General features: G+C 37.3%; 1 protein-coding gene across 3 annotated transcripts in view; it reads left to right on the forward strand.

The window, feature by feature from the left end:
* LOC123551427 (tyrosine--tRNA ligase, cytoplasmic-like) overlaps positions 1 to 26,591 on the forward strand; it is a 154,974-nt gene that overhangs the window by 117,153 nt on the left and 11,230 nt on the right. For all 3 annotated transcript variants that reach the window (XM_045340357.2, XM_045340358.2, XM_045340359.2), the window contains exons 10-13: positions 3,473 to 3,605; positions 9,968 to 10,068; positions 20,648 to 20,841; positions 21,846 to 21,984. In XM_045340357.2, the coding sequence (XP_045196292.2) occupies positions 3,473 to 3,605; positions 9,968 to 10,068; positions 20,648 to 20,841; positions 21,846 to 21,984 (567 nt within the window). The remainder of the gene's footprint in view (positions 1 to 3,472; positions 3,606 to 9,967; positions 10,069 to 20,647; positions 20,842 to 21,845; positions 21,985 to 26,591) is intronic.

The raw sequence follows: 26,591 nt of genomic DNA on the forward strand, positions 1-26,591 counted from the left end.
CCTCCCCCACTATCACCCGACACCCCCCCCCCCCCCCCCCCCCCCCTCCAAACATTCCTTATTTTAGATTTTTTTCAAACAAACTTCATATACATGTTCACCACTATGAGGTTATGGGGCCAATGAAGTAACACCAGAGTTATGGCCCTTAGAAGTTTCTAGTGTTAACTATATAGGGTACTATAGATATGGCAATTTCTGCATCATAACTTTTGATATATTTGACCTAGAACTATGAAACTTTAACAGATTTTAGAGCACTATAATGTGGTTGTGCACAGACAATTTTGTACGGATTTCTTTTGTAACTTTAGAGTTATTGCCCTTTAATTGTCTAAAAATCCACATATTTGTACATAACAAACTTACCATTTGGCAGAATTTCATCAAATTTCTTTCATTCTTTTCTGTGAACATTTATTATAAACATGTGAAGTTGCACACCCACACCTGGTCACCCACTTGACTTGGTCACACTCCCTCCCCCCCCCCCCCCCCCCCCCCCCCCCCCCCAAAAAAATATTTTTTTTTCATTTCTTATATTAGATTTTTCACTTCTCCACCCAGTCATGCCCACCACTGATCATGCATCCTCTGCCCCCCCCCCCCCCCAACTTCACCCTTTTACCTTTTTTTTTTTTTCATTTTTAATTTTCAATCAATATTTATAATCAACATGTGAAATTTTGTTTCCTTTCCCGTTCCCCTGCACCCCCACCCCCTAAAAAAAAAAAATATATATATATATATATATATATATATATCCATTCCTTTTTTTTTTTTTTTAAATGTTCAAACCTTCAACATGTTACGTTGTGACTGCACAAACCTTGCCCTCAGCCATGTTCAAGATATCTTACCTGTGTTCTCTTAAGGACATCTGTTCTTTTAATGTACATGTTAAACAGCAACACCTGGTGCCAAACCACTCAAAGACAATATTTTGTTCCAGTTAAACTTCAAGCTCACATTTCAATTAACTGCATTTAATTTTAAAAGCTAAGCTTATTACAGTAAGCATATCCCATTCAAAATAAATTCTTTAGTCAGGATCAAAGTATCATACAATTTAATACTCTGTAATTAAACATTTGTTTTCTGTTAAATTGATTTTGACTAATGAAGTTATTTGCTTCTTATTAACATCCTTAACTTTTTGCCGGATATATCTTTTTGCCATTCCTCACCACAAACCCTTTCGGCGGGGGATACCAATTCATCGAATTTGCTTGTTTTACTTATTTGTTTCAAAGCCAAGGAAGGCAAGAAATAGAAAAATGTTAAAAATATTTAATGTTAGATTTATTTCTGTCCATTTCAGTTATACAAACATGTATCTCAATGTGTATTAACAGCAATCATAAACAGTGCCGTGTCTTACACTGAGTAACAATGCCAGTTGGTAGTTTTACTGTATAAAACATGGTGGCCGATAACTATTGCAATAGTATCGCAATAGTAACCTGCAATAGAATAGTATCGCTATAGTTTTTCAGCAATATCAATAGTATTGCAATAGTCAAAATTGGTCTCAATAGTCACCCCTAACATGCATAGTTTTGTGATCAGAAATGAAATTTGACCTTGATTTTGACCTAGTGACCTACTTTCACATTTCTCAAGCTTCAGCCTTCAGATTTGGACCACATGCATAGTTTTGTGTTCCGAAACGAAATTTGACCTTGATTTTGACCTAGTGACCTACTTCCACATTTCTCAAGCTACAGCCTTCAAATTTGGACCACATGCGTAGTTTTTTGTACAGAAATGAACTTTGATCTTGAGATTGACCTAGTGACCTACTTTCACATTTCTGAAGCTACAAGGCTTCAAATTTGGACCACATGCATATTTTTGTGTTCTAAATTGAAATTTGACATTGATTTTTACCTATTACCTATTTCCACATTTCTCAAGCTACAGCCTTCATATTTGAAGCACATGCATAGTTCTGTCTACCGAAATGAACTTTGACCTTGAAATTGATGTAGTGACCTACTTCCACATTTCTCATGCTACAGCTTTCAAATTTGGACCACATGCATGGACCACATGCACAGTGTTGTGTACCGAAATGAAATTTGACCTTGATTTTGACCTTGAGCTAATCTTGAAATTTGGAACATTCAAAAATGGCTCAATGGTGGGCGCTAAGATCACTCTGTGATCTCTTGTATTGATGTAATTATTGCCGTACGGTGGAATGCCCTCTGTCCGTCCGTCTTTCTGTCCTGCAATTACTCAAAAAGTATTCAAGCTAGGTTCATAAAACTTAGTATGTGAATAGAGTGCAATATGTAGATTATGCATGTACATGACTTATGCTTGTAGGTCATAGGTCAAGGTCACTATTGAAGGTCATGTAAAAGTTGTCTCTGCTCGATAACTTTTATATGCATTGATGGATTATCTCAGAGCTGCACACAAACTTTCCCCATGATGAGACAATGTGTCAAATATGATCTATGCTTGTCAGTTAAAGGTCATGGTCACTGTTTAAGGTCAAGTTAAAATTTGTCTCCACTCCATAACTTTTATATGCATTGAAGGATTTTCATACCACTACAAGCAAATGTTCCTTGTGAGCTGACAATATGTTGCATACTTTGCCCATTCTTATATACACTCGCACACATGTTCCCCATAACCAGATGATGTGTTGCTTTTGTTACTTGTATGAACTGTGCCTATCAATCAAGAGTTCAAAGTTACCATTATTTGAAAGTCAAGTATAAAGCTTTCTGCTCCATAACTTTAATTGCATTGAAGGATTTTTTATTACACAGAAATGTTCCCCATGATTAGACTGTGTCACGCACATGACCCATGATTGTCGGCCAAAGGTCAAGGTCACTATTGAAGGTCCAGTAAAATTGTTTCCACTCCATAAGTTATATATGCATTGATGGATTATCTAAGTACTGCACACAAATGTTCCTATGATGAGACAATGTGTTGTGTACATGATTTAGACTATGCTTGTAGGTCAACGTCACTATTGAAATTTAAATAAAAATAGTTTTTTCTTAGCTCCTAATTGCTTTAAAGCATTTTTAATTCCCTACCGGTAAAACTCTGGAGGGGATACCCTCCCCCCATCCTGCAATTACTCAATAAGTATTCAAGCTAGGTTCATAAAACTTGGTATGTGAATAGTTCTGATGGCAATTATGTAGATTATGCAAGAACATGACTTATGCTTGTAGGTCATAGGTCAAGGTCACTGTTGAAGGTCAAGTAAAAATTGTTTTCACTCCATAACTTTTATATGCATTGATTATCTTAGTGCTACACACAAAATTTTTATTGTTCCCAAGCAAAAGTTTTCTCTGTAGGGGACTTCTGTATTGCCACTGCAATACTCGGTCTTTTGTTCATCTGAAAAATTTGTATACCATAGCCAATTTCATCTTTTTATATGCAGAAAACATTAACCTTGAGTGTGAATACCTATTTATTTTTTCTGATTTAGGAGTTACATCCAGGTGATCTAAAGGCAGCTGTGGAAATTTACCTGAATACTTTGCTTGAACCAGTCCGGCAAGAGTTTAGCACACCAGAACTGAAGAAACTCACCTCAAATGCTTACCCTGTACAAAAGAAAAGTAAGGAAAAGTTGTGTAAATTACCCAGACCACTGGCACCAGACCAGAAAAAAAATTGTTTCTGTACATGTTATACCCTACCCCTGGGTATACTATAAGAACCATTGTCATGAATGGGAAAGTATACTATCCCATTTCAGTTGCGTACTTAAAGGATATTCAACAAGTGGTGATTTATCTTCCATTATGTACCAGTTATGTTTCTTCAGTATTTCTTATCTTAGAGAAACAATGCATAGTTTACAGTTTTTTCAACGTTGCAGAAAAATCTTAGTTGAACTTCCCTGGTGAAGTTCCGGTCTAGATTACAAAACTATTTTGATTGGTTGATGTGAAAATGTATATCAGTCGCCGTTTAACGTGTACACTAAAATGTGTATATGCAGCATAAATGTGCAGTATAAATTAAATAAACAGTACAAATGTATACCAATGTATGGGCCTGCTTCATTTGCATTCGCCGCTGGTGTATCGGGGTAAGCCGGTCACATGAGCGAATCGAGCAATCCGGTTAAACAAATATGGTGGCTATTGCTGTGACAGCTGTCTGTAGTTACAGAATTAATAAGTGATACAAGATTTAGCTTACCAAAAGGTTCCTTCTAGCGCATATTAAATATTCTTTTAAAGGGTCCTGTTACAGATGTTTAATAATAAAATGATGAAAAAAGTATTTTGTTAGTTTACGTGCATTCTTATCTTTTTTTAAAGTTATTTTACACATTTTTAGCTCACCTGTCATGAAGTGACAAGGTGAGCTATTGTGACCACTTGATGTCCGTCGTGCGTAGTGCGTCGTCCGTCATCAATTTCTAAAAAAATCTTCTTCTTGAAAACCACTGGGCAGAATTACACCAAACTTCACAGGAATGATCCTTGGGTGGCCCCCTTTCAAAATTGTTCAAAGAATTGAATTCCATGTAGAACTCTGGTTGCCATGGCAACAGAAAGGAAAAACTTTAAAAATCTTCTTGTCCAAAACCACAGGGCCTAGGGCTTTGATAATGGGTGTGTAGCATCATCTAGTGGTCCTCTACCAAAATTATTCAAATTATCCCCCTAGGGTCAAATATGGCCCCTCCCTGGGGGTCACATGTTTTAAATAGACTTATATAGGGAAAACTTGGAAAAATCTTATTGTACAAAACCACATGGCCTAGGGCTTTGATATTTGGTATGTAGCATCATCTAGTGGTCCTCTACCAAGATTGTTCAAATCCCCCTAGGGTCACATATGGCCCCGCCCCGGGGGGCACATGGTTTATATAGACTTACATAGGGAAAACTTTGAAAATCTTCTTGTACAAAACCACATGGCCTAGGGCTTTGATATTTGGTATGTAGCATCATCTAGTGGTCCTCTACCAATATTATTCAAATTATCCCCCTAGGGTCAAATATGGCCCCGCCCCGGGGGTCCCAAGTTTTACATAGACTTATATAGGAAAAAAGTTTGAAAATCTTCTTGTCTGAAACCACAACAGTTAGACCTTTGATATTTGGTTTGTAGCATTGTCTTATGGTCCTCAACCAAAATTTTTCATATTATACCCCTTGGGTGATAAGAGGCCCTGCCCTGGGGGTCCCAAGTTTTATATAGGAAAAAGATTTAAAAATCTTCTTGTCTGAAACCATACGGCCTAGGCTTTTGATATTTGGTATGATGCATTGTCTAGTAGTCCTCTACCAAAATTGTTCAAATTATGCCCCTGGGGTTAAAAGAGGCCCCGCCCTGGGGTCACTTAGTTATTATATGAGTTACATAGGAAAAATACTTAAAAAATCATCTGATCCTATTTCCAAGACTGTTTAATTATAATTACCTGATGACCCCAAGGCATATGATGTCACTTGACTGTGACCTTGACCTACTGACCTACTTCCTTGTTTTTTAAGATACAGCCTTGAAATTTTGATGACATACACAGTTTTGCACACAAATCATAAAACTGAATTTCATTGACCATGAATGTGACCACTGACTTTCTTAATATTTTATCATCAGTTTGACATTTGAAACATGAAGCTCATATTACTCAGGTGAGCGATCCAGGGTCATCATGACCCTCTTGTTTTAAATTTATAATATATCACTCACTTACTTCAAAATTTCCTTACGAGGAGTTTTCAGCAATATTTGTCTTCACCTCGCCGCATTTTGTGAACCGGCGCAATCTGCTTACCCCGGAGGCGAGAGAAATAAAGTTGCTGCGCCAGTTCCAGAAATTGAAATCGGCGTAAAACGGCGTACGCCGCTTTGCAAAAGAAGTCCCACTAGTGACTTCAAATTCAAAATCATTTCTAAAATACAACTGATGATGTTGTTCCCATGCTCTGGATTTAACATTTTGATGAAGAAATTCCATACTCAGAGCAAACATTTACCTAGTGTAATTTTCGGTCAGTCAGTGCTGAAGAAGGCAGTGAGACACTGCCGAAAATTACACTAGGTAAATGTTTGCTCTGAGTATGGAATTTCTTCATCAAAACATTTCTAAAATGAATTTCATTCATTTCTAATTTTATTGTAGAACTGTGAATATTTTGTATTCTGTTTTTATTTGTTTACATTTCACCTAACATGTGCACACTGCTGTGACCTCTAGACTGGATGTTCATTAGGGAAGTTCACACAAGTTTTTTCTGTAATGTTGACGAAAGTGTAAAATATGTGGAGTATCTCTGCAATATGAAATATTAGTTTATACATAATTTATTTTAGGTCGATTGTGAAGGAAGTTCTACAACTTATATTAATCACTCTCAACACCTCATTCCTGATGGAATCCATCACCACGAGGGTATGAGAGAAGAGGCCAGTTTCCCTTTTAATGCTGAGCGCCAAGCAAGGGAGCTACTGGTACCATTTTTCATATCTTTGGTATGACGCAGCCGGGGATCGAACCCACGACCTCCCGCACTCGAACGGATGCTCTACAACTAGGCTATCGAGGCGGTTAAATATGAAATATTGAGACATTAATATGTGATTGGTGCATGATGGAAGATAAATTACCACTTGTTCAATATGCTTGGTACCCATTGACCGAACTGCGCGTTTTAGTTTAGAAATGTATGATTGAAATGGGTTAGTTTACTTTCCAGTTCATGACCATGGTTCTTATAGTATACCTAGGGGTAGGGTATAACATGTACAGAGGCATTTTCTTTCTGGTCTGGTGCCCGTGACCCAGACTGTCGTTCTAGCTATTGATGCTGTCTTCTTACAAATAAATAGATATTGTCAAGATGTCAATGTGTGTATGTAATAAATTCTTTTGATTAGCATTAGGTAAATATTGCCCCGATAAATCAGTGGCCTTGCATCCTTTAAATGCACATGGTTGTGAGTGGCAAAGTCTTTTAGTAATTTAAACACATCAGATATATTTGTATTATTCTGATTTTAGCTCACCTGAGCATGAAGTGCTCAAGGGTGAGCTATTGTGGCCAGTGATTGTCTGTCGTTCTAAAACATTTTCCTTTAAACAACATCTCCTCCTAAACCACCAGGCCAATTTCAATGAAACTTCACAGGGATGTTCCTTGGGTAGTCTTCTTAAATTTTTTTTCAAAGAATTGAATTCCGTCCAGAACTTGATACAGCAACTGAAAGGAAAATCTTTGAACATCTTCTTGTCCAAAACCACATGGCCTAGGGCTTTGATATTTGGTATTTAGCATCATCTAGTGGTCCTCTACCAAGATTATTCAAATTATCCCCATAGGGTCTAATATGGCCCCGCCCTTGAGATCACATGGTTAATATATACTTGTTTAGGGAAAACTTTGAAAATCTTCTTGTACAAAACCACATGGCCCAAGAGCTTTGATATTTGGTATGTAGCACCATATAGTAGTCCTTTACCAATATTGTTCGAATTTCTCCCTGGGGTTATAAATGGCCCTGCCCTGGGGCGTACATGGTTTAAATAGACTAGTCTTCAAACAACATCTCTGAAACCATTGCTTGGAAGTTGAAAAAACTTGGCCTGGTTGTTCCTTGGGTGGTCCTCTGTTAAAGATGTTGAAATGGTTGCACTTAGGGCCACCAGAGCTTAAAATAGGAAAATCTTCTAACAACATCTCTTAAACCACTGGTCTGATTTCAAAATAATTTCACACAAATGGTCCTTATGTAACCCTTAGTCAAGGTTCTTCAAATTATTAAGATTCATTTAAAAAAGTGGCTGCCAGGGCCATGGCCACTTTCCCTATATTTTTATAGTGGAAACGTTAAAAATCTTCTTGTATGAAACTGCTGGCCCGATTTTGAAATGATTACACACAAATGATCCTTGTGTGATTATCTACCAAGATTGCTCAAGTTTTTTCGATTCCTCAAAAAACATGGCCGCCATTGGGTGCGGTCTATTTTCCCTATAAATAATTTCATAGAAGTGTGCCTTGTTTGATCTATTGCCAGGATTGTTCAGATTATTCGGATTCCTTTAAAAACATTGGCGTCAGAGGGCATGGTCTTTTTAGCTCACCTGAGCACGAAGTGCTCAAAGGTGAGCTTTGTGATCGCCCTGTGTCCGTCGTCAGTTGTCTGTCGTCAACAATTTGACTGTTAACACTCTAGAGGTCACAATTTTGACCCAATCTTAATGAAACTTTGTCAGAATGTTACCCTTAATAAAATCTTGGATGAGTTCGATATTGGGTCATCTGGGGTCAGAAACTAGGTTACCAGGTCAAATCAAAGGAAAAGCTTGTTAACACTCTAGAGGTCACATTTTTGATCCAATCTTAATGAAACTTAGTCAGAATGTTACCCTCAATAAAATCTTGGACAAATTCAAAATTGGGTCATCTGGGGTCAAAAACTAGGTCACCAGAGCAAATGAAAGGAAAAGCTTGTTAACACAGTAGAGGCCACATTTATGACTGTATCTTCATGAAACTTAGTCAGAATGTTAATCTTGATGATTTTAAGGTCCAGATTGAATTTGGGGCATGTAGGATCGAAAACTAGGTCACCAGGTCAAATCAAAGGAAAAGCTAGTTAACACTGTAGAGGCCACATTTATGACCGTATCTTAATGAGTCTTGGTCAGAATATTAATCTTGATGATATATAGGTTACATTCAAATTTGGGACAGGTGGGATCAAAAACTAGTTCACTAGGTCAAATCAAATGAAAAGCTTGTTGACACTCTAGAGGCCTCATTTATGACTTCATGAAACTTAGTCAGAATGTTAATCTTGATGATCTTTAGGTCAAGTTCAAAATCTGGGTCATGTGGGGTCAAAAACTAGGTCACCAGGTCAGATCAAAGAAAAAGCTAGTTAACAATTAAGAGGCCACATTTATGACCATATCTTAATGAAAATTAGTCAGAATATTAATCTTGATGATCTTTAGGTCAATAGGTCAGGTGAGCGATACAGGGCCTTCATGGCCCTCTTGTTTCTCCATATGAATATGGTGGTAACTTAAAAAATCTTCTTGTGTGAAACTGCTTGCCCGATTTTTAATTGTGTGACCATTTACCAAGATAGTATAGATTATTAAGATTTGTAAAAAAGCATGGCTGCAAGTGGGTATGGTCACTTTCCCTATATAGTGAAAACTTAAAAATGCTCTTGCATGAAACTGCAGGCCAAATTTTGAAAAAAATTCACACAAATGGTCCTTGTGTGACCCTCTACCAAGATTGTTCAAATTATTTTGTTTCATCAAAAACATGGCCTCCAAGGGGGATGGGGGCACTTTTTCCCTGTATATATGTATTGGAAACTTTAAAAATATTCTTCTCAGAAAAAGCAGGCCCAATTTTAAAATAATTTTACACAAATGTTTTTTGGGTGACCCTTTACAATAATTTTAGAAATTATTTTGATTTGTCAAAAAGCATTGCACCAGAGTGTGTTGTCACTTACCCCTTATTTATGTAGTGGAATCTTCAAAAATCTTCATGTTTGATTTTGTCACATCACATCATTTCCCCCAATGTCTTATTCTACCTCAACCCCCCCACCCCCCCCCCCCCCCCCCCCCCCCCCCCCCCGTCCCCCATAAAAAAAAAATACATATTTATTTTGTAGAAACTTATCTGTTCAAGCAAGCAGCTAAACTCAGGTGAACGATATAGGGCCATCATGGCCCTCTTGTTTGAATAAGCAACCAACTCCTACAGATAGTGACTATAGATAGACAGTACAAGTATGAAATCTAAGACGGTTTTTGAAATTCATACATATAATATCACCATATAGTGGCTGGGTGGAATATTTACAAAGATATCTTACAGACCACTTTGTCATATAACAGGTAAATGGATGCTACCTACATAGCATCAAAAGTTAACAGTAATGTTTTACCAGTTGAGAATTCTTCTGCATTTACACTTTTCAGAGGGAGGTAATACTGCTGCTGCAGCTGGTGGAAATACAGATGCTGAGTTGTCTCCCTCTAGATTAGATCTCCGAGTTGGGAAAATTGTTAAAGTTGAAAAGGTATGAAATTTCTTTTGTAACAGAGGAGATACTGTAAGTTTGTATAGTTTGAGTAGATGTGCTGTCTCCTCCTTGTAACCGTTAAGGTAAATACTGTCACTAATATTACTTTGTGCAGTATCTCTTTAGATTCAAGACAGTGGAGCTATTCTATACAAATTTTATGCAGTTTGTTATAGAATAGGCCTTTGGTATTTTGTGCCCCATAATTTTTTTTGGGAGGGGGGAGTGCACTTAGAGTTGCCCTTGTCCATCCATCTGTCCGTCTGTCCATTCATCTGCCTGTCTCGATTTGTGTTATTCATATCTCAAAACACAGGATTGTTATTCAGCACAAGAAGCAGTGCACCAGGGGTTTTAAATCGGGATCTCTCACAGTCAGACTATAGTTATGGCCCTTGACTTTGTCAAAAATAGGCATAAAAAGGGCCTAAGTTTGTGTCACATGTATCTCAAAATGTATTTGACCCAGTATTATGAAACATTACAGGAATATAATATTATTCAGCATGTGAAGTTGTGCATCTTGGGTTTTGTTTGAAATATCACTTAGTCAGACTAAAGTATGGCCCTTGACTTAGTAAAAAAAATATGCCTGATAAGGCATAAAAGATGTGTCACATATATCTCAAAAAGTATATGACAGGTCATGAAACATCATAGGAATATTATTCACACACTTGTTTTGGGGGTTAGTAGGTCAAAGTTAAAGGTCACAGTGACCTAGACTGAAAATGGTTTCTACTAGACAGAATGCGTTTGATATTGTCTTTGAGATCATTGGTCAGGGGTCAAGGTCACATCGTACTTAAGTACATACCCACTTGCCTTAGAAGACCATCATGGGTATATATAGATTTTACAAACAGATTTTGTTTAAATAGATTTGTTAGTAACTTGTTAGAATATTTCTGATTTTTTAGCTCGACTATTCGAAGAATAGTCTAGCTATTCTACTCACCCTGGCGTCGGCGTCGGCGTCGGCGTCACACCTTGGTTAAGTTTTTGCATGCAAGTACATACAGCCATCAATTAAAGGCATATAGCTTTGAAACTTATTTTATCTTTTTCTAGGTCAATTACCAACCTCTCTGGGTCAAGTCCCATAACTCTGACATGTATTTTGAGCAAATTATGCCCCCTTTTGGACTTAGAAAATTTTGGTTAAAGTTTTACATGCAAGTTACTATCTCCAAAACTAATGCAGATATTGATTTGAAACTTCACATGTGTCTTCGGGGTTATAAAACTAGTTGATAGCAGCAAGTCCCATAACTCTGACCTTCATTTTGGCCAAATTATGCCCCCTTTTGGACTTAGAAATTTCTGGTTAAAGTTTTGCGTGCAAGTACATACAGCTATTTCTAAAAGGCATATAGATTTTAAACTTATTTTTTCTTTTTCTAGATCAATTACCAACCCCACTGGGTCAAGTCCCATAACTCTTACATGTATTTTGGGAAAATTATGCCCCCTTTTAGACTTAGAAAATTTTGGTTAAAGTTTTACATGCAAGTTACTATCTCCAAAACTAATGCAGATATTGATTTGAAACTTCACATGTGTCTTTGTGGTTATAAAACTAGTTGATAGCAGCAAGTCCCATAACTCTGACCTTCATTTTGGCCAAATTATGCCCCCTTTTGGACTTAGCAAATTCTGGTTAAAGTTTTGCGTGCAAGTACATACAGCTATTACTAAAAGGCATATAGATTTGAAACTTATTTTTTCTTTTTCTAGATCAATTACTAACCTCACTGGATCAAGTCCCATAACTCTTACATGTATTTTGAGCAAATTATTCCCCTTTTTGGACTTAGAAAATCCTGGTTAAAGTTTTGCGTGCAAGTACATACAGCAATTACTAAAAGGCATATAGATTTGAAACTTTTTTTTTCTTTTTCTAGGTCAATTACCAACCTCACTGGGTCAAGTCCATAACTCTGGCATGTATTTTGGGCAAATTATGCCCCCTTTTGGACTTTGAAAATTCTGGTTAAAGTTTTACATGCGAGTTTCTATCTCCAAAACTAATGCAGATATTGAATTAAAACTTCACATGTGCCTTAGGGGTTATAAAACTAGTTGATAGCACCAAGTCCCATAACTGATATGCATTTTGGCCAAATTATGCCCCCTTTTGAACTTAAAACTCTTTTAATATTTAACCTTTTTGGGTAATATTTTCCTGCTTCTGGGACAATATTTCGAATAGTCGAGCTTGGCTGTCTTACGGACAGCTCTTGTTTAGTTCACCTGAGCACAAAGTGCTCAGGGTAATCTATTGTGATCACTCACCGTTCGGCGTCCATCCGTCCACACTTTCCTTTAAACAACAGCTCCTCCTAAACCACCAGGCCAATTTTGATGAAATTTCACAGGGATGTTAATTGTTCAAAGAATTGAATTCCACATGGAACTATGGGTGCCATGGCAACCAAAAGGAAAAACTATATAAATCTTCTTGTCCAAAACTGCAATGGGTAAAGCTTCAATATTTGGCATGTGACATCATCTAATGGTCCTCTATGAAGATTGATCAAATTATGCCCCAGGGGTGAAAAGAGGCCACCCCGGGGGTCCCAAGTTTTACATAGACTATATTGGAAAAAACTTTAAAAATCTTCTTGTCTGAAAGCACAAGACCTAGGCCTTTGATATTTGGTATGTAGCATTGCCTTGTGGTCCTCTACCGAGATAGTTCAAATTATTACCCTTCGGATGAAAAGAAGCCCTGCCCAGGGGGTCCCAAGTTTTTAGTTCACCTAAGCCAAAGGCTCATGGTGAGCTTTTGTGACCACTCAGTGTCCATTGTCAGTGTGGGGAATCACGTGACCCAAAATGGTACGGAACACGGAAATCAACATGGCGGATTTCTGACTTTTTTACCAATTTTCAAAGGTTAGTAAAAACTACAGCACCTATTTCGCTCGTATTATAGCGCAGTCTATGCACATTTTAATGCTCTTTCCAGTGATTTATGTGTCTTGTCTACGTTCTCTCTAGTTTCTGAGTTACCTTCGAGGTTTTGACCGAAGCGAGGATAATTTCTTTAAAAACGCAATGGTACGATACACGTAATTACTCTTTGCTCATAAAAATCTATGTAATATGCAGTTTTTCGAACTTGTTTCATTCTGTAACTGTTAGATCTTTATCATGCAGTAACTATGCACAGTGTTTGTTTACGATTTTTCGCGAATTCTTGCGAAAAATCGACAAACTATTGAAATGGTACGCGACACTTGCTATGATACGCAACACGTACTAACTGTTTGCAGTCTGATACGCAACACGTGCATGTGTCACCAACGGCGATTTAACCTTAAAATTGAGTCATAATTAATTTATTAACTATTTCAAACGTGGTTTTCACTTTTTAAGATCGTTCGGAAGCACTGCAATCATTATTTATGTTTAAAGAAGTCAGCACGCTAAGACTTTCATGTTTCAAAATCACTTAAAATATTTATTTTATTTCAGAATGGCGCAGTTTTCTAATCTTGTATATTTTTCTTTTACAGAAATCGCCAAACCTAAGAAGAAACCGGGTCTGACACTTTGGAAAAGAAGTGGATAAAGAAGCAAAACAAGAATGTCAATATCAAAGTAACTTTCCAATTGCCGCAATCCGTCAAGAAATCACAAGCGAAAAGGCTGCTTATGCCATCTAAATCCCCTATGTACAACATATCTCCAGCAAATAAAAAATAAAGTGAATTTGGTCACCTGACCTTTCAAAAAAAGAACAAAAACAAAAAAAAAAAACAGTTTACAATAACTCCCGATGAAAGTCTTCAAGATCCCTTTCTGGACATATAGCGAAAAACAGTGATACCAGAGACGATGTAGACGCTTCTTAAACACTGAATTACTGTGTGAAGAAATGTGAAGAAATCACATGTTCGATACTGCAAGCAGAAAGAGACTTCCTGTGAGAAGAAAACAGGGTACTGTTAGTACATCAAGGAACGCAGTTCAGAAAGGAGCTCTGTGTATAAGGTGGGAGAAGGCTAGGACGAATGAATCTAAAATGCTACCGATGAAGAGGATGGGACTGGACTGAGAAGTGCATATGAACGAGAAAAGAAATAGTTACGATATCAGTGCTGAAAATAAAAGGAGGATGATATAAATACAATTGGAGAAAAGAAAAAATATTTGAGTACATAATGTGAAAAGATATGTGATATAAATCTACACTAAATGAGACGAGGAATTTAATACAATTACGGGAAGTGAAATAGATACTGAGTGAAGAAAGAACCGATGTTTTTAATAGTAAACATTAGGGAAAAATTGATATATTCAGTAAACAATGTGAAAACTGTGAGTACAATCATGAGGCTAAATTTTATGCAAAAGGACATTATATGATATAAATTGGCATACTCAATGGGAATAGAAAGACTCAATGACATTGAGAAAAAGAAATTTCTAATGACAGTGTTCTTCTTTGATTTTGTTTTAATTTAATGTTGGAAGTTTGCTGTATAGATTCTGTATAGATAATGAAAATGAAATTGAAAAAAATGATATGTTTTTTTTTTTTGCACACGTTTTTGTGACATAATTTTGTTTAATTATGTTTTTAATTGCAATAAAGAAGTAATCGAACTGTTACTCAAGTTTCTAATCACTGTGAAATTGAAAAGATAGAGGGTTTACGTTAGAACCCAACTAATAACGGCCTCTTTATATGAGAAAACTAGGTAGTTTGGATCTTGTTATGGTTCTTCCAAAGCCTCTTTCCGCTTCTAAGTATCTGGAATACTGTTTCAATGGACAATATAGCCACCAAAAAACAAAATCAGTTTGAATTATTATAATTATTTATTAATTGTTCATCTTTTGTACGTAAATATAAAATGCTTGAACTCCTGGTCACATAAAAATGCCAACTATAAACATAGTAACATAAAATCCATAAAATCGCGAGTAGAGTATTATGAAACAATTACAGATATACCAAGACGATTTTTTCGCTCCAAAATATCATACAGACACATGGGGTCTGAAAAACATGCCCGCTTGGCCAGACCCCGATATTAGCTACGCCCATATACAGTATTGTACATCCTGAGACATAGAACAGTCGTACATAATATAAAAGCTCACCCAGTTCGCAAACATGGTGTGGTGGGTGAACTTTTCAAAACGTGATCCGATGAAGACTATTTTATTTTGTGTGATTGTTTTATGTCTCGGGATGTACCATAACGTTAAAAGATACTGTACAGGGGGTAGCAGATAATGTTGGCCTGGCCAAGGGGGGTAGGTTTACCAGACCCCATATACAAAATGTAGTGTAGTATTTTTTTCAATGATACTGCAAAATAAAACGTTTTCTGTTAAATGTTTCCATGAAGAAACTATCGAAACTATCGACAAAAAATGTGTAAGAAAGGTATATAGTAACATTTATTTAGTGTTCAATAATTAGTTCAAATTTTAGATGATTTTAGCACGATACGTGACTTAATTTTCATTAAAAAAGTCAGCTTTGTAAAACTTATTTGTAACTAAATGGTATAAACACTAGCAAATCTGGTACGGCAATGTTTATCAAAGATGTTTAGGGTGATGCCAGCCCTGGATCTGACATTCCCAATACGTTCTCTTCCCTATTTTTGTATCCGCTCATAAAACGAATAAACCGTCCTCCAAACATTCTCCAGCAAAGTTTCCAAAACATCTTAGTTTTGTTCGAGTATCTCATTTGTGTTGTATTAGTGCACCCAAACCAACAAACAACCTCCATCCACAAAAAAATGCTATACTCTTCAGTGGAATTTTTTATCTTTAACCAATTTTAGAAATTTTATCATTACTTCATCAAGTCCATCTTCCTCTTATAATACCGAGAAAACTTCTGACAATAAATTTTCATTAACTGCTTCATCAGCCACATCAACGGGGACTACATTGTCTGTATTATGCAGCTCTTCACACTTGCAATCCAGTTTTTAAGAAGTGCTCTACATCGTCTGTATATATCACTGTTTTCCTCTACAGGTCAAAAAAGTGTTCTTGAAGACTTTAACTTTAATCAAGAGTTATTGTATGTTTGTTTTTTGGAAGCGACAGGTGACCTAAATGACTTAATTCTTCAGTTTGCTGGATATAAGTTGTAGAGGGGATTCAGATAGCGTAAGCAGTCTTTTTGTTGGTTTTCTCGCTGGTGATTTCCTGGCGCATTGCGGCAATTGGAAAATTAGTTTAATATTGATATTCTTGTTTTGCTTCTTTATCCACTTCTTTTTCCCAAGTGTCAGACACCGTTTCTTCTTAGGTTTTGCCATTTCTGTAGAAGAAAAGTATACAAGATTAGAAAACTAAACAACTGCGTCATTTTGAAATAAGATTAATAGATTTTATGTAATTTTGAAACATGAAAGTCTTAGCATGCTGACCTGTTTAAACATAAATAAAGATTGCAGTGCTTCTGAACGATTTTAAAAACTGAAAACCAAGTTTGAAATAGTTCAATAAATTAATTATGACGCGAATTGGAAGTTAAATCGCCGTTGGTGACACATGCACGCATTGCGTTATCACACTGCCAACAGTTAATACGTGTTGCGTATCATAGCACGTGTCGCGTACCATTTCAATAGTTTGTCGATCTTTTACAAGAATTCACGAAAAATCATAAAGAAACACTGTGCATGGTTACTATATGATAAAGATCTAACAGTTACAGATTGAAACAAGTACAAAAAACTGCATATTACATAGATTTTTGTGTGCAAAGAGTAATTACGTGTATCGTACCATTGCGTTTTTACAGAAAATTATCCTCGGTTCGGTCAAAACCTCGAAGGTAACTCAGAAACTAGAAGAAACGTAGACAAGACACATACATCGCTAGAAAGAGCATTAAAATGCGCATAGACTGCGCTATAATACGAGCGAAATAGATGCTGTAGTTTTTACTAACCTTTGAAAATTGGTAAAAAAGTCAGAAATCCGCCATGTTGACTTCCGTGTTCCGTACCATTTTGGGTCACGTGATTCCCCACACTGATTGTGTGTCGTCCGTCGGTCAACATTTTCTAAAAAAGTGAAAAGAGGCCCTGCCCCGGGGGGTCTTATGTTTTACAAAGACTTATATAGGAAAAAAAACTTTAAAAATCTTCTTTCCTGAAACTGCAAAGCCTAGGCTTTTGATATTAAGTATGTTGCCTTTCGTAATGTTTCTCTACCAAAATTGTTTCACCTGCCCTGGGGGTACCAAGTTTAACATAGACTTATATACTAGGTAAAAAATTAAAGATCTTCTTGTCTGAAAGTTCAAGGCCTAGGCATTTGAGATGGATCTCTAACAAGTTTTTTCAAATTATGCCCATGGGGTGAAAAGATGCCCCGCCCTGGGGGTCATTTGTTGTAATTATGAGTTATATAGGAAAAAATACTTAAAAGCAATTAGGGATCACTTTACTGTGACCTTGACCTAATGACCTACTTGTTTTTTAAGATACAGCCTTGAAATTTGGATGACATGTACAGTTTTGCACACCAATCTATAAACTGTCTTTCAGTGACAATAAATTTGACCTACTGACCTACTTGCTAATATTTTAGTGTCAGTTTGCCATTTGACACATGTGGCTCATATTACTCAGGGTCATCATTACCCTCTTGTCTAAAAAAATCTTGAAAACCACTGGACAGAATTACATCAAACTTCACAGGAATGATCCTTGGGTGGTTCCCTTTCAAAATTGTTCAAAGAATTGAATTCTATGCAGAGCTCTGGTTGCCATGGCAACCAAAAGGAAAATCTTTAAAAATCTTCTTGTCCAAAACGGCAAGGCCTAGGCTTTTGTTATTTGGTACTCATATAGACTCATATAGGAAAAAAATTAAAAAAAATTCTTGCCTAAAACTGCAAGGCTTAAGCTTTTGATATTTGGTATGTTGCATTGCCTTTTGGTCCTCTACCAAAATTGTTCAAATTATGCCCCTTGGGTGAAAAGAGACACTGCCCTAGGGGTCACAAATTTAACATAGACTTATATAGTGAAAAAAATCTTCTTGTCTGAAAGTTCAAGGCCTAGGCCTTTGATATTTGGTATGTAGAATTGCCTAGTGGATGTCTAACACAATTGTTCAAGTTATTCCCCTGGGGTGAAAAGAGGTGGTCACATGTAATATGAGTTATATAGGAATTAAATTATCAGATCATATTTCCTAGACTGTTTGATTATAATTACCTGATGACCCCAAGTGATTACCTGACTGTGACCTTGACCTAATGACCTACTTTCTTGTTTTTAGCTCACCTGTCACATAGTGACAAGGTGAGCTTTTGTGATCACCCTTCGTCCGTCGTCAGTCCGTCCGTGCGTCAACAATTTCTTGTCTGCACGATAGTGGTTTCATTTATGATTTTATTTTAACCAAACTTGCATACAACTTGTACCACCATAAAATCTCGGTTCCTTTCTTGAACTGGCCAGATCCCATTATGGGTTCCAGAGTTATGGCCCCTGAAAGGGCCAGAATTAGCTATTTTGACCTTATCTGCACAATAGCAGCTTCATTTATGATTTGAATTTAATCAAACTTGCACAAAACTTGTGTCACCATAAGATCTCGGTTCCTTTTTATATGCCCTAAGAGACGTATTATGTTATCGCCTCGGTGTCCGTCTGTCTGTCTGTCTGTTGGTTAGCAATTTCCCTTCTGCTCTGTAACTCTTGAACCCCTTGAAGGATTTCAAAGAAACCTGACACAAATGTTCACCTCATGCAGAGCGCATGTTTCGGATGGCTCACTTCAAGGTCAAGGTCACACTTAGGGGTCAAAGGTCATATGACTTTGTTTTATGTGTATGTTGCTCTGCATTTGCGTTGCATTGCAGTGCTCTTGTTTTTATTTGGAAGATCCTTCTTTTGTTCACTTACAATATGTTTTTTTTAATTACTTCCCTTTTATGGTACTATCAATAGCTTATTTAGTAACTTTTTTATTATTGGCCATAGGGAAAAACCGAGCACTTTCCTGTGGTACAACATGGATGGTACCTCCAATTTATAGGTGTATTTTGACATATCTGTACCTTTAAGAAAATTTCAACTATATTTTCTCATGATTCTTTTGATTGATCATGATTATGATTTTTTGACCTTCTTGTCCTTAAGTGCAAACTTCACAGGAATGATCCTTGGGTGGTCCCCTTTCAAAATTGTTCAAAGAATTAAATTCCATGCAAAACTCTGGTTGCCATGGCAACCGAAAGGAAAAACTTTAAAAATCTTCTTGTCCAAAACCACAAGGCGTAGAGCCTTGATCTGTGACATCATCTTATGGTCCTCTATCAAGATTGTTCAAATTGTGCCCCTGGGGTGAAAAATGGCCCCGCCCCGGAGGTCACAAGTTTTACATAGACTTATTTAGGAAAACACTTTAAAAATCTTCTTGTCTAAAACCACATGACCTAGGCCTTTGATATTTTGTATGTAGCATTGCCTTGTGGTCCTCTACCAAAATTATTGAAATTATGCCCCTGTGTTGAAAAGAGGCCCTGCCCCGGGGGATCTCAAGTTTTACATAGACTTATATAGGAAAAACACTTTAAAAATATTCTTGTCTGAAACTGCAAGGCCTAGGCTTTTGATATTTGGTATGTTGCCTTTCCTAGTGTTTCTTTACCAAAATTGTTCAAATTATGTCCCTGGGGTGAAAAGAGGCCCTGGGGGTACCAAGGTTAACATAGACTTGTATAGGAAAAGAATAAAAATCTTCTTGTCTGAAAGTTCAAGGCCTAGGCCTTTGATATTTGGTATGTGGCATTGCCTGGTGGATCTCTAACAAGTTTGCTCAAATTATGCCACAGGGGTGAAAAGACGCCAAGCCCTGGGGGTCACTTGTTATAATTATTGGTAATATAGGAAAAAATACTTCAAAAATTATCAGATCATATTTCCTAGACTTTTTAATTATAATTACCTGATGACCCGAAGCGATTAGGGATCACTTGACTGTGACCTTGACCTACTGACCTACTTTCTTGTTTTTTAAGATACAGCCTTGAAATTTGGATGATGTGTACAGTTTTGCACACTGATCTTAAAGCTGTCTTTCAGTTACCATGAATGTGACCTACTGACCTACCTTCTTAATATTTTAGCATCAGTTTGCCATTTGAAACATGTGACTCATATTACTCAGGTGAGCGATCAAGGGTCATCATGACCCTCTTGTTATAGATACAGCCTTGAAATTTTGATGACATCTACAGTTCTGCACACAGATCTTAAAACTGACTTTCAGCGACCATGAATATGACCTACTGACCTACTTCCTTAATATTTTAGCATCAGTTTTATATTTGAAACATGTAGCTCATATTACTCAGGAGAGTGATCCAGGGTCATCATGACCCTCTTGTATTGAAATAATGGCTTTTTGTTTAATATAGTGGCCACTAGTTCATACTAAATACAGTTGTTACTAGTCATGATTCAGTGTGTTGTACATATATTCAAGGACAAACAGTCATGATCAGGTCAGATTGTTAAAAAATTTTATCGTCTTAGTCTAGTAATACTTTGTATGCATCTTTCCTTTTTAGCATCCAGATGCTGAGTCCCTTTTTGTAGAGACAGTGGATTTAGGTGAGCCAGAGACCAGGACTGTTGTGAGTGGACTTGTTGGCCTTTATCCTGAGGAAAAACTACAAGACAAACTGGGTGTTTTCCTGTGTAATCTAAAACCAGTCAAAATGAGGGGGATCACATCTTGTGCAATGTTAATGTGTGCCTCTGTGTAAGTGATATTTACAGTTTTAACTAGTCTTTTATGTTTTAGTTTTATAGAAATATATATTTAATAAACATTGAAGCATTTATAAGACTGTAAAATTTCAAACGTTTAACCCTCCTGCTTAGCTCAGTTGGGGAAGTGCAGGTCTACAGAACATGGGAACATTAGGTGAATCCCCAGGTGAGGAGTATATTCTCCTTGATGATTTGATAAGAGACAGTGTGTCAGAAATTTGTCCTCCACCTTTACTATGTGTGGTGAGTTTGGCAGTGACTTGTGGAGAACAGGTTTGTACTGGTACAGTGCAAATTTTGATTCCATACCTCATGTTTTTATTTCAATGTAAATGAGATGTGAAACCAAAATTTGTAGTCCTGTTTGGCGCCATATAACCTATACTGTGTTGGTGCGCCGTAAAACCCAAATAAATAAATAAATGTACTGGTACAGAATCCAGGAATACTGGTTAGATTAACTGCCTGCCTTTACATAGCTGAAATACTGTTGAAAAATGGTGTTAAACCCAAAACAAACATCAGATAAAACATCTAAATTAACGTCCTTGTTGCCACTGTTACTATACTATGTCATCACAAATTTCATGGTATTGATACGACAGTTGTAGAGAGGTCCTCTTAATTCAAGTCACAAACTAATATTTGGCTTTTGTCAACTGTGGTTGAACCCTTTTGTTCTAGTTACATACCAGCCTGTTGTATGAAATAATGTCTCTAGGTTTCTCTAGGATCTTTGTCAGTCTTAAAGTTGAAAAAAAAATGTTTATAGCTCTCAGTGTGACATGAAATTCTTTAAATTAAGATGGCACAGTGATGCTATTTGTAGTCATTATAATTTGCTTTAAGTTTTCCCAGCCAGTATATAAAGGTGGTAAAGAGCTAAAAAGTAGCTTTGTGCAGTAACCTGGAGGTCTCTATTAACTTAATATTAACCACAAATTGGTTTATGTGTTAAAACAGCAATCTTACCTTACATGCTATATTTCACAGAGAAGAACCTCGAGCTGTGGAGCCACTGAATCCACCAGAGGGTAGTGCACCTGGAGATAGAATCTACTTTGATGGTCACAGTTCTGATAAACCCGACGAACAGCTGAATCCCAAGAAAAAAGTTTGGGATAAATTACAAGTATAAGATAACAATTTGAGATTTATTTTTAAAGAGCAAGATACGATAGCATAATGATACTACTTAGCTCTTGTGAGTTTATCAATTGATGATTACGTAAGCTTTTGAACTGACTACAGGGCACAACAAATCAACTCTCATGCTCATGAATGCAAGTAAAAACTGGAACTTGCTGTAGTACTCGTTCAGCAAAAGGAGAGAGCTTTTTACAAAAAATGTGATGAATTTAATAGCCATGGAGAAGCTTGAGCATCAAAGTAACCAAAAATGGAAGTTGATTTATTGTTCACAACAGCCTTCCAAGTGGCCCTAAGATTCCTAACTTCCTGCTCTTTAGCTCAGCTGAGCATGAAGTGCTCAAGGTTAGCTGTTTTGATCGCTCTCCATCCAGTGTCTGTCTGTCCACACTTTTGTTAGCTTACCTGTCACGTAGTGACAGGGTGAGCTTTTGTGATCGCCCTTCACCCATCGTCCGTCGTCCGTCTGTCCACAATTTCTTGTAAACACAATAGAGACCACATTTTGCAAGTAACTTTGATCAAACTTGTACAAAACTTGTATTGGCATGATATCTCAGTTCCTTTCGAAAACTGGCCAGATCCCATCATGGGTTCTAGAGTTATTGCCCCTTAAAGGACCAGAATTTGCTATTTTGTGCATCAACAATTTCTTGTCTGCAGGATAGTGGTTTCATTTATGATTATATTTTAACCAAACTTGCTCACAACTTGTATCACCATAAGATCTTGGTTCCTTTCTTGAACTGGCCAGATCCCATTATGGGTTCCAGAGTTATGGCCCCTGAAAGGGCCAGAATTAGCTATTTTGACCTTGTCTGCACAATAGCAGCTTTTTTATGATTATACTTTAACCAAACTTTCACACAACTTGTATCACCATAAGATCTTGGTTCCTTTCTTGAACGGGCCAGATTCCATTATGGGTTCCAGAGTGATGGCCCCTGAAAGGGCCAGAATAAGCTATTTTGACCTTGTCTGCACAATAGCAGCTTCATTTATGATTTGAATTTAATCAAACTTGCACAATATTTGTGTCACCATAAGATCTCGGTTCCTTTCTTGAACCGGCCAGATCCCATAATGGGTTCCAGAGTTATGGCCCCTGAAAAGGCCAAAATTAGCTATTTTGACATTGTCTGCACAATAGCAGCTTCATTTATGATTTGATTTTAACCAAACTTGCACACAACTTGTATCACCACAAGATCTTGGTTTCTTTATTGAACTGGCCAGATTCCATTATGGGTTCCAGAGTTATGGCCCCTGATAGGTCCAGAATTAGCTATTTTGACCTTATCTGCACAATAGCAGCTTCATTTATGATTTGAATTTAATCAAACTTGCACAAAACTTGTGTCACCATAAGATCTCGGTTCCTTTCTTGAACCGGCCAGATCCCATAATGGGTTCCAGAGTTATGGCCCCTGAAAGGACCAAAAATTAGCTATTTTGACCTTGTCTGCACAAAAGCAGCTTCATTTATGATTTGATTTTAACCAGACTTGCACATAATGTGTATCACCACAAGATCTCGATTCTTTACAATAATTTTTTTTTAATTACTTCCCTTTTATTTTACTATAAATAGCCTATTTAGTAACCTTTTTATTATTGGCCATAGGGAAAAACCGAGACCACTTTTCTGTGGTACAACATGGATGGTACCCCCAATGTTTAGGTGTATTTTGACATATCTGGAAAATTTCAACTGTATTTTCTCATAATTCTTTTGACCTTCTTATCCTTAAGTGCAATGATAACAGGTGAGCGATATAGTCTCAGATGAAATCTTTTCTTAAAATCTGGTCAGAATTGTACTGAAATTTGGTTAGTAGTATCCTTGTATGGTCCGCTATCATGTTGAAATGTTCCAGCTTGGCCTCTTTTTTTTTAGGGACCACCAGAGCTAAAAATAGAAAAACTGTTAAATGACTTCTTAACATGTACTGCTTGATGGATCTGCATCAGACTTGGTCCATAGCATTGTTAATAGGTCCTCTCCCAAATATGTTCAAATTTGGATGCTTGGCCCCTATTGGAGGCTGCTAAAGCCAAATTAGAAAAACCTTTAAACAACTTCTCATGAACAGCTTCAGGGATCTTCATCAAATTTGGTCTGTAGCATCATTATAAAATTCTGTTCCAGTTTTATTCAAATTGAAGTGCTTTGGCCCTTTTACAGTTGAAAATAGAAATATCTTTAAACAGTTCTTCTCATGAACCACTTGATTGATCTCCATTAAACTTTATCTGCAGCATCATTATAAGGTCCTCTCCTAAATTTGCTAAAATGGGGGAGCTTGGTCTTTTGTAGGGGCCAATATAACTGAAGATAATAACACCTTTAAACAACTTCTGATCTTGAACTGATTGGATCTTTTTCTAACTTGTAATTGTGAAGCCGCTCCCAAATTTGTTTAAATGGAGGCACACAGCCCCTTTTAGGGGTGGCTAGAGCTTAAAATAGAAATACGACTTCTTCTAATGAACAGCTTGATAACTCCTCACCAAACTTGGTCTTCGCATCAATGTAAGGTCGTCTTCCAAACATGTTGAAATACGGGAACATAGTTCCCTTTTAGGGGCAACTAGAGTTAAGTATAGAAAAACCATTAAACAACTTCTCATTAACAGCTGGTTATTAATCCCCCGCCGTGGCGGAGGGATTATAGGAATGGTCTGCATCCGTCCGTCTTTCCGTCCTTCCGTCCGTAACAAAATCGTGTCCAGTCCATATCTCCTAAACCCCTTGAAGGATTTTCATGAAACTTAGGTCAAATGATCACCTCATCAAGACGATGTGCAGAACCCATGAGTCAGCCTTATCGGTTCAAGGTCAAGGTCACAACTCAAGGTCAAAGGTTTGAGCCTGCCATTTTGTGTCCGCTCTCTATCTCCTAAACCCCTTGAAGGAATTTTATAAAACTTGGGTCAAATGATCACCTCATCATGACGATGTGAGAACCCATGAGTCAGCCATGCCGGCTCAAGGTCAAGGTCACAACTCAAGGTCAAAGGTTTGTGCCTTCCATTTTGTGTCCGCTCTATATCTCTTAAACCCCTTGAAGGAATTTTATAAAACTTGGGTCAAATGATCACCTCATCAAGACAATGTGCAGAACCCATGAGTCAGTCATGCCGGCTCAAGGTCAATGTCACAACTTAGGGTCAAAGGTTTGAACCTTCCATTTTGTGTCCGCTCTATATCTCCTAAACCCCTTGAAGGATTTTCATCAAACTTGGGTCAAACGATCACCTCATCAAGACGATGTGCAGAACTTATAAGTCAGCCATGTCGGCTCAAGGTCAAGGTCACAACTGAAGGTCAAATGTTTGAGCCTTCCATTTTGTGTCCGCTCTATATCTCCTAAACCCCTTGAAGGAATTTTATAAAACTTGGGTCAAATGATTACCTTATCAGAACAATGTGCAGAAATTATGAGTCAGCCATGCCAGCTCAAGGTCAAGGTCACAACTAAGGGTCGAAGGTTTGAGCCTTCCATTTGGTGTCCACTCTGTATCTCCTTAACCCCTTGAAGGATTTTCATCAAACTTGGGTCAAATGATCATCTCATCAAGAACTCATGAGTCAGCCATGTCAACTCAAGGTCTAGGTCACAGCTGAAGGTCAAAGGTTTCAGCTCTGTATCTCCTAAACCCCTTGAAGGATTTTCATGAAACTTGGGTCAAATGATCACCTCATCAAGAACTCATGAGTCAGCCATGTCAACTCAAGGTCAAGGTCACAACTAAAGGTCAAAGGTTTCAGCTCTGTATCTCCTAAACCCCTTGAAGGATTTTCATGAAACTTTGGTCAAATGATCACCTCATCAAGACGTTGTGCAGAATTCATGAGTCAGCCATGTCAGTTCAAGGTCAAGGTCACAGCTAAAATCAAAGGTTTTACTCTTTCACTATCCATAGCAGTGGCGGGGGATTTTGCTGTCTTTCAGACTGCCTTGTAAAGAGAGGGTCCAGAACACCCTCAGCCTGCTCCAGTGGTTTGTGTGTATTTTTCCAAAGAACTAAGAAGCATATAGTGTTTGAATGGTTTGTTTAATGTAATCGACTTCTACTGCCTCTTGAACTTTCGACACCTGGGTCCTTGTCTAAAGTTGTTCACTTTCTGGCCTGCTTAAGACATGAAACATGATTAACAATCTAGGGCCATCATGGCCCACTTGTTTAACATAAGCTAAAAGCCGGAAAAAATCTGAAAAAAATAATGGAATTTCATAAAAATACAGTGGAACCTCTATAATCCGAATATTGTCTGTCAACAGTTTTTGTCTGCACGATAGTGGATTCATTTATGATTTGATTTTAACCGAACTTGCACACATCTTGTATCACCATAAGATCTTGGTTCCTTTTTTGAACCAGCCATATCTCATCATGGGTTCCAGTGTTGCAGCCTTAAGGTCACAAATGGCCACGCCCCTGTGTGTGACATGTACTTGCTATAGGCTTATTTTCTGAATCAGTAATAGCTAGAGCCTTGATACTTGGTGTGTGATATCAGAGTTTTACTGTCTGCCGTAATTTTTCAAATTATTGCCCTAGGTTCAAAAATGTGTGTGACATGTA

The sequence above is a fragment of the Mercenaria mercenaria genome, chromosome 4, assembly GCF_021730395.1.
Source record: "Mercenaria mercenaria strain notata chromosome 4, MADL_Memer_1, whole genome shotgun sequence".
NCBI classification, from domain to species: domain Eukaryota; kingdom Metazoa; phylum Mollusca; class Bivalvia; order Venerida; family Veneridae; genus Mercenaria; species Mercenaria mercenaria.